This window comes from Pristis pectinata, chromosome 3, assembly GCF_009764475.1.
Source record: "Pristis pectinata isolate sPriPec2 chromosome 3, sPriPec2.1.pri, whole genome shotgun sequence".
Classification (NCBI taxonomy): Eukaryota; Metazoa; Chordata; class Chondrichthyes; order Rhinopristiformes; family Pristidae; genus Pristis; species Pristis pectinata.
Window position 1 is genome coordinate 142,607,549 of NC_067407.1, and position 9,622 is coordinate 142,617,170.

The 9,622-nt window shown below is 50.3% G+C and overlaps 1 protein-coding gene across 1 annotated transcript; it reads left to right on the forward strand.

The window, feature by feature from the left end:
- Positions 1-666: 666 nt before the first annotated feature.
- LOC127568703 (uncharacterized) lies at positions 667-8,316 on the forward strand. The gene is made up of 5 exons (XM_052012760.1): positions 667-863; positions 3,366-3,471; positions 3,589-3,839; positions 4,961-5,454; positions 6,202-8,316. Exons 4-5 carry the CDS (start codon positions 4,967-4,969, stop codon positions 6,359-6,361), a joined length of 648 nt encoding a protein of 215 aa, XP_051868720.1. The 5' UTR covers positions 667-863; positions 3,366-3,471; positions 3,589-3,839; positions 4,961-4,966; the 3' UTR covers positions 6,362-8,316.
- Positions 8,317-9,622: the final 1,306 nt, after the last annotated feature.

The window sequence follows — 9,622 nt, forward strand, 5'->3', positions numbered from 1 at the left end:
ACTTATCTTTCCTAATCTAGGTGGAAAGAGCCTACTCGCATCAATTCTGTCTATGCCCCTCATCATTTTATAAACCTCTATCATATCTCCCCTCATTCTTCTACGCTCCAAGGAATAAAGTCCTAACATGCTCAATCTTTCCCTGTAACTCAACTCCTGAAGACCCGGCAATATTCTGGTAAATCTCCTCTGCACTCTTTCAATCTTACTGACATCCTTCCTGTAGTTCGGCGACCAGAACTGCACACAATATTCTAAATTTGGTCTCACCAATGACTTATACAACCTCACCAAAACATTCCAACTCCTATACTCAATACTTTGATTTATAAATGCCAGGATGCCAAAAGCCTTCTTTACAACCCTGTCTACCTGTGACTCTACTTTCAGGGAATTATGTATCTGAACTCCCAGATCCCTTTGTTCCTCCGCACTCCTCGGTGCCCTACCATTTACTGTGTATGTCCTCCCCTGATATATCCTTCCAAAATGCAACAGTGCTCCAGTCTCCTTCCACATCTCAAAGGTGGGGGGTGGGTGTTGTAGGTTAGTTGACTGCCCTGTAGGTGAGGGGTAGGATCTGGGGGAGAGTTGATGGGAATGTGGGGACAATAAGATGGAATGAGTGTCGGTTTGGTGTAAAGGGGTGCTTGATGGTCAGTGCGGACTCGGTGGGCTGAAGGGCCTGTTTGTGTGCTGTGAGACTCAAGGACTATGACTGTCTATGACTATTCCCGTCCAATGCAGGGCCGACTGCTGATCATTGCAAAGATATGTGCGTCATTCGCCATTCCGTCATCCTGTCTCATTCCGTACTATGTCCTGAAGGCAGCAAGGAACTTGGAAAGGACAAAATGTGAAAGGTAACAAAATAAAAGACTAAAAGAAGCCCTGTGTCCACCCCAGGAGCGGCTGGAGGAGGCAGTCAATAGCAGTGAGGGTCACGCCCTACCTACACTGGCTCCTTCGATGAGTCCCCATCTCCCACCATCAGAGAAGCACACAGGAACATGTGGAGAAAGCCCAGGGCAGGTCATTGGGGTGGTCACTGTCTGGAGCGGCTCTGCCTGTGTTACAACTAACTCCTGCGTTGGTGTAAGACCCAGGCTGACACTGCCACGTGATACTGAGGGAGTGCTGCATGGTCAGTAGTGTTCCTCACTGCTGATCGTGGCTTCTCTCAGCCACTGGGAACAAACACCCAGTTCCTCAAACTTCCATCAATCACTGCCTGGGCTCCTCGTTACGAGCTGTGTCACAGGGTCATGGAGTCACAGTGGTATACACCGCAGAAACAGGCCCTCAGACCCAGGTCAACCTTCAACCACCCAGGTACACTGTACTCGCTAATTCTGCAAACCTTCTGCAGGTCAGACTGTGGACAAAGGAACAGAGTTAATGTTTAGTGTTGATCACCTCCTACCAGTTCTGATGGAAGGTCATCTCCAACTGTCCAGGGTTTGTTGGATAAATGAAAGTCCAGAGATAATAAAGGGGGTGGATCAGATTTTCAGGAATAACATCAGAGAAAACAGTCCACCTCCTCTCCAGCTCACCGTGAGGCTGGTCTGGACCCTGCAGTGCGTTCACACTCTCCTACACTAACCCCACCTTCATCGTCCCCTCATTCCCAACCACCCACCTGGACACTAGGGGCAATTTACAGTGTCCAATTAGAAGGTGGCAGGTCATGTTACAGCTGTATAAAACTTTGGTCTGGCCGCACTTGGCGTATTGTGTGCGGTTCTGGTCGCCCCATTACAGGAAGGATGTGGAGGCTTTGGAGAGGGTGCAGAAGAGGTTCACCAGGATGCTGCCTGGATTAGAGGGTCTGAGCTATAAGGAGAGGTTGGACAAACTTGGGTTGTTCTCTCTGGAGTGGTGGAGGCTGAGGGGAGACCTGATAGAAGTTTATAAAATTATGAGAAGCAGAGATAGGGTAGATAGTCAGAGCCTGTTTCAAGTACTAGAGGACAGAGCTTTAAGGTGAAAGGGAGAAAGTTTAAAGGGGATTTTTGAGGTAGGTTATCTACACAGAGAATGGTGGGTCTGTCTATAATGGGCTAACGGGGTGGTGGTGGGAGCAGATACGATAGCAACGTTTAAGAGGCAGTTAGGCAGTCACAGCAACGGGTAGGGGATGGAGGGGTATGGACCACGTGCAGGCAGATGGGATTAGTTTGAAGTGGCATCATGCTCGGCACAGACATCATTGAGGCTCGTTGGGGTGTGGACAGGGCTTGTTGGGAAAGACTGTGGACACTGGTCTGTGGGTGGGGGCATTGGGAGAGAGTGGGGCAAGTGATTTGAGGATGCAATATTGGGACAGAATGGGGGCAAAGTGGTGTGGATCGGTTATTGGACAGGGGGGGCATTGGAAGAGTGTGGGGCAGTGGTCCATGTGTGGGAGCATTTGGAGCAGTTCTGTGGGGGGGGGGAACGGGAATCGATGCAGATCAAATTTTGGTTAATTGCTCAAACCCCCATCGGTTCCTCCTTAACTTGTTCACCCTTAGTAACGACCTGCGCTTCCAAACAGAATGCGACACTGAGTCACTGAGATATTAGAGCAGGTGGGTTATAGAATCATACAGCACAGAATCAGCCCCCGTGGCCCACCACATCCGTACTAACCGTGTACCCTTCCGCACTAATCCCATTTATTAGCAATGACTATAGCCTACCAAGCCTTGGTGATTCAAATGCCCATCCAGATACTTGAACGTTGGGCAAGTCACCCTCCCCAGGTAATGTCCTCCAGATTCCAACCACTTTCTGGGTGAAAAGAATCTTCCTCAGATCCCCTGTAAACCTGTTATCGCCTACCCAAACCTATGAACCTATGCCCAAGTCAAAGAGGCCTCCCAAAGGAGAGAAGAGCGAGAGGTTCAGGAGCGATTCCAGATTTTTGGTTCTGGCAAGTGAAGACCCCACATTCAATGGTGGAGGGAACGGAGTTGGGGATAGGTGGGATTGGAGAACTTTGGAGAGTTATTGGGTGAGGCGAGTGAAGGAGAGAGGAAGTGGGAAGGTCAATGAACCAGTCAATGAATATTCACCCTGGGTGAGTTAGTTACAAGACGGCAGCCCACCACTTTCTCGGGGTAAGCTAGGGGCTGTACGTCCCAGAAAGGAAACGGAGATTGCTGGAAACGCTCAGCGGGTCAGGCGGCATCTGTAGGGAGAGAGACACAGGTAATGTTTCAGGTCTGAAACTCTTCACCAGAATAGAGAAAGGGAGAAAACGAGCAAGTTTTCAGTGGCAGAGAAGGTGGGGAAGGACGGGTAGAACAAAGGGAACATCTCTGCAGGGGGAGACCAAATGAAAGAGGCAGATTATGCTTCTTGTCTGTGTTGTGTTGCAGCTAAGAGGCCTGTGGGACACGCCCAGCAGGTCAGGCTGTACGAATGGAGAGAGAAAGTTGGAAATAACCAGGTCTGATCCAGAAGAAGCCCAGCTTTGCCAGTGAGGTACTTATAAACACAAGTTGCTGTCACTGTGCCTTTAAGAAATATCTGACGAGCCAGTGTTTGTTTCTGTTTTGTCTGGGCTGGAAGTTCTCACTGCTAGTCATTAACATATTACAGATGTGCGGGAACTGAAGCGCTCAGCGTCCAATAGGAAATAAATCAACAACGGACAGGAGCCCAGAACATCTCAGCACCAAGCTCGGAGTCTCGGAGAGCGGACTCATCCCTCGGCTGCAGTCGGTCGGCCTCAGACGTACTGGAGGAAGGGGAGAGAGATACCAGCAGCCAGGGGCCACCTGGAAACCAGTGTGGGGCAGGAGCGGCTGAGAGACAAAGGTCCACCCAGCTCACAGCGGTGATAGTCCAAGGTAACATTCTGGGAGTGAGAGAGGGACGGAGGGAGTGAGGGACAGTGTGGGAGAAAGGGAGGGAGGGATGGAGAGAAAGTGGGAGGGATAGAGGGAGGGAGGGATGGAATGAGGGAGGGAGTGAGGGTGGGGGGAGAGTCTGGGAGAGAGGGAAGGATGGAGTGAAGGAGAGTGGGAGGGAGGGAGTGAGGGAGCATGGCACAGAGGGAGTGAGACATGGAGGAGCACTGAGGGACGGAGAGAGAGTGAGATTTTGAGGGATGAAGGAGTGAAGGAATAAAGGGGAGGCAGGAGTGGAGCGAGGGGTGTGGGAGGTGTGGAGTAGTGAGTGTGGGGGATGTAGTAAGGAAGTGTGTCTGAAGGAAAGAGATGAAGGGCGGGGGAGAGGGGGGGGGGACAGTGAGATGAAGGGAATAAGAGGGAGAGAGAGGTTGGGAGTGAGAGAGGGTGGAAAGTACATAGAACACTACAGCACAGTACAGGCCCTTCGGCCCACAACGTGCTGCTGACATTTTATCCCTCTCTAAGATCTATCTAACCTTTCCCTCCCACATAACCCTCCATTTCTCTATCATCCATGCGCCTATCAAAGAGTCTCTTAAATGTCCCTAATGTATCTGCCCCACAACCTCTGCCGGCAGTGTGTTCCACACACCCACCACTCTCTGTGTAACAAAACTTACCCCTGACATCCCCCTTATGCCTTCCTCCAATTACCTTGAAATTATGTCCCCTCATGTTAGCCATTGTCACCCTGGGAAAAAGTCTCTGACTGTCCACTCGATCTATGCCTCTCATCATCTTGTACACTTCTATCAAATCACCTCTCATCCTCCTTCTCTCCAGAGAGAAAAGCCCTAGCTCACTCAACCTATCCTCATAAGACATGCTCTCCAATACAGGCAGCATCCTGGTAAATCTCCTCTGCACCCTCTCTAAAGCTTCCACATCCTTCATATAATGAGGCGACCAGAACTCAACACAATCAAGTGTGGTCTCACCAGATTTCTATAGAGCTGCAACATCACCTCACAGCTCTTGAAGTTAATACCCCGACTAATGAAGGCCAACATTAATCATTAGTGAATAACATCAGAGAAAACTGCCCATCTCCTCCCCAGCTCACCATGAGGATGGTCTGGACCCTGCACTGGATTCTGGGAGCCTTCCTTCTCCCTGACTGTGGTGGACAGAGTGGAGAACATCACGGAGCAGAGCTTGATCCTGGGGATGTGATCTTCCCCCTGTCGTTCAATGACTCTGTCATGGCTGACGGTGTGACTGGGTTCATAGTGCAGGGCCAGGAGGACGTCTTGGAGGCCTGCTCCATCACCCTGCTGACCAGCACAATGACCACACCCAGTGGGCACGAGGAAGCCGATCCGGTCACCCAGGAGGACCTGAGCCCAGTGAAGGGGCTAATAGACGGCACCAGCTCCACCTTGGAAAGTCTAACGGTGGCGGTGAAGGAAGAGATCGGGAGGGGGAGCTACCAGTCGGTGATCACCAAGACCCTGCTGGACGTCAAGCTGCAGAATGAGGTGTCCAACAACATCATGGTGGACATCAGGGACAGCCTCCAGGCCCATCACTGTGCAGACAGCCTGCTCACAAAGTAAGTGCCTGTCCCTACTATTGCCACATGCCAGCAGATGTCTGAATTCATCAGCAGCTGGGTGAAAGGACTCCCAAGGCAGGGACAGTACAGGTTAGATACAGTGAAGCTCCCTCCGCACCGTCCCGTCACACACTCCCGGGGTCGGACACAGAGTGAAGCTCCCTCCACACCGTCCCATCACACACTCCCGGGGTCAGACACAGAGTGAAGCTCCCTCCGCACCGTCCCATCACACACTCCTGGGGTCAGACACAGGGTGAAGCTCCCTCCACACCGTGTCACACACTCCCGGGTCAGACACAGAGTGAAGCTCCCTCCACACCGTCCCATCACACACTCCCGGGGTCAGACACAGAGTGAAGCTCCCTCTGCACCGTCCCATCACACACTCCCGGGGTCAGACACAGAGTGAAGCTCCCCCTACACCGTCCCATCACACACTCCCAGGGTCAGACACAGAGTGAAGCTCCCTCTACACTGTCCCATCACACACACCCGGGGGAGGGATAACACGGATTAAATACACTTTGAAGCCCCCTCAACACTGTCCCATCAGAAAAATAAAGTGGTTAGCTAAAAGTTTTCATTAGATGTGTTTTTAAAAGTTGGGCTGGACACAGAATGAGGCTCTGTGCATTAGGTACTGGTTTTAGTCTGGAGTGGGTTAACTTTGCCCCTGGCAATGTTGGGTCCGGGCATGGAGCTGTGGATGGGGGGTGTTTACTGATGGGCCCTCCTTCCCAGGTTCAAGGAGAAGTTCGGGAAGATGGAAGCAATGCTTCAAACCATCCATCGCCTCGCAAGCCAAGTGGAGCAGACATCAGAATCTGTGGCCTTGGAGCTGAGCCAAGATCTGGGAAAGTCGCGTCAGCTGGAGTCTGCTCTTGTCAGGAAGTTGTACTGAGAGGATGGCCGGTCCCTGTGCTGGACATCCACACTTGGCCCTTCTCCAGGCAGGGTTTCGCATGTGACAAGTGAACGGTTTCTGCTTCCAAGGAGACAAAACAGCTCCTGAAAGTCTTAAACTCCATAATGAGACCTGGCCTTAAGTTCTTTGTCCAACCGCCAGCAATGTGTCCTAGGATTGGAGGAAGAATCCTGCTCCTCCTCCTGCTCCGTCCCATTGTAACCCCAGAGCGCCGTGTTCACACAAAGGGTATCCCGCAGTCCCCTCAAGGATCCACCTTCCTGAATGCACCTGCACCTTGCTCGCTCTGCTTCAGGAGGTTCACCCGCTGCTCCCGTCCCACTCTCTCCACAGTGTCCGGGAACCGAGCCCAGGTCTCCCACTTCCCACCCTTCCCCCGTTCACTCACAATTCCCTGAGGTCGCTGCCATTGTCGATTCAGGACCACCTTTTCCTGGTGCCGTTACACACACATCCAGCTGTGGTCCACAAGGAGCTGATCCCGAATTCTGTACAGCCTGTCACGTGAATGTACACTCACACACGGGGTTCAAGGCATGAACTGACCACCCCACACCCACTCCTACACTGTCCATCACAGAAACACCCACCCCCACACTGTCTGTTACAGGCCGTTACAGGAACTCGCCGACCTCAACTTCCATCGGTGAAGGAAATCACTGCCCCCCCACTAACCGGCCACGGGGACACGCCCATTACAGGAGCTCACCAGGTCTCACACTCACCTTGCACTAATCCATTACAGGAACTCATTGCACCCCGCACACCCATTACAGGGACTAACCCCACCACACGCACCGCCCCCCCCCACACACACACACACACACATCACAGGGATTAATCCCCAAACACACACCCATTACAGGGACTAACCCCTCCCTGCACACACACACTACCCACCCCCCCGCCCTCATGGAGCGTCACACTGACCCCTGCTTTCACGCTCACTTGTAGAATGACATTCACCCAACACAATGGGAAGCTATTCCAGGGACAGTGTGCAATGGCAGGGTTTCCCAAGTGATGACCCTAACTCAATGCACTGAATTAGTCGGTCAGTCAAATGTCCATAAAGGCAGAACACTTTGCCCATTTGTGGACCCAAACTTCTTGGCCATAACGTATAAAATGGCAACATTTAAGTGTCTGGATGAACAATTGAATCACTCAGGCAGAGATGTCTGTGGACAAGGTGCTGGGGTTAATGTGGAGAGGTGCCCGATGGTTGGCATGGATGAGTGGGCCGAACGGCCTCTTTCCATACTGTACAATTCTATGAAAATGAAAACTTACATTGGCGATGAATCTTTTACACAAACAGTGTTTATAAGCAGGAAGTCCAGGCTTGGGTTAACATGTCAGGATTTCAGGCCTAACCCTGTGGTGGAGCTGAGCCTGTGTGTCAGTGGAACCTTCTCCCTCACTTGTTTATTCCAAGGGATCGGAGATATCCCAGTCTTTGCACAGGTCCTCTTCAAGTGGATTTTGGAAGGCAGCCAATGACTATTTTCTAAAAGTGATCTCAGCAAAGTTATTTCGGAGACAACACATGTCCTACACTTCAAGGGAGAAATCTGGATGGAGGAATAATATAAGAAAGTCCCCTTGTCTGGAAGTGGCTGACTGGAATGTTAGCCGATTACACAATGCAACCAAAATTACAAAGTGGGTTTGTGCCGGATACTGTAATTGCTACCTTCTATTATGTAATCTGATCAATACTCATAACCTACCAGAATCTTTAGAGTTAGTAATTGATGTTGATGTCAATCCAGTTACAACAACAGAACAATTCATTGTGAATGGACCTGTGCTACGTGACAGGCAAGAGGGTTCGAAGTCTAGGTCATTGTTGCATTCTTGATTAATATTATCTTGTTTATTATCAATGCAGAAATTCAATAATAAAATAGTTCCCAACATGCATCAAACTGTGTCCTTTCCAACACTTGGATTCAAGGGGTGTGTGAAGGGTTGGAATGATGCAGATTTGCAAATGTGTGGATTCTGCCGGTTTCTGACTAGACTTCACATTGAATCCCAATCCCGACATTTGCCGTATTTTTGATTTTTCTCAAGGTGAATGTAGTGCAAGTGTGTGGAGAGAGAGAGGGGCAGAGGTGTCCTGCAGAGTGGGCTAGAGGGGAGGCTGTGAATCTTCAGGTGTGCAGAGCAAACAGAGCTTCACACCTCTGAAATCAGCTAGGAACCAATATTGTGGAAGCCAAAGTTATTGGGAGAGGTTGGGCAGGCTGGGACTTTACCTTTGGAGCACAGAAGACTGCAGAGTTGTTAACCAAGTTTTGAAGTTCCCCTTCTGTCTGTTGGAAGATCACACAGTGCCACATTTTACTTCAAACGCATTTACTTAGCAATATATTTCTGGGGAGAAATCTCCTTACTCTATCGTGGAGCCTGCTGCGGGGTTCTCCGAGTACAGAGGGGGCAGACAGTAATTAGTACAAACATTGTCACGCACACTTTAATGAGTCAGGCGCCGGAGTTCTTGGTTGAGCAGGAAACAGACAAAGGGCTCCTGCAGATGGACAAAGAGCAGCCTCACCCCCCAAGTTCAGCTCATCGTTTTGCAATCGGGTGAGACAAAGGCAGGTATCACCTTCATTGTTTGAGACAGCCTTCCCATTTCCCGTTAAGATTGACCATCATCTCCATAGTCAAACATAATGGGAATCCAATTAAGTTCCAGACACAGCAATTACCACACAGCACCCAGCCCAGGAAAGCAGCGGTGTGGCCGTTCTGGCCTGAAGGACACTTTTTAAATCAGTATTTCGAGCAGCCATAATTCTCATCCGTCTTAAGATATGAATACAGTTATAGTTTATTAATCCTACAGCTCCTCATTCCCCCCTTTTATCATATCATGATAACCTAGGGGGTGCTTAGAACGGGGTTGAGATTTTATTAATAAACATCTAGCAACAAGTATTCAAGCAGGTCAGCACCACACAGCATATTATAATAATAACTATAAGCCCTACTGCTCCATGCAGCAGGTATGATGCCACTGATCAGCCACCCCAACCAACCCTTCCCTCCTGCAAGTCCCTGCTCAAAGTTACCTACTTACTTCTGAATATCCAGAATGGCATGGGAAATATTGCAGGTCTCATCCTTAACATTGCTGACACATTTATCCCCTATTATGGCACATACTCCCCCTTTCTGAGCTAACAGGTAATCCACAGCGTACCGGGTCTGTTGGGCATAAAGTTC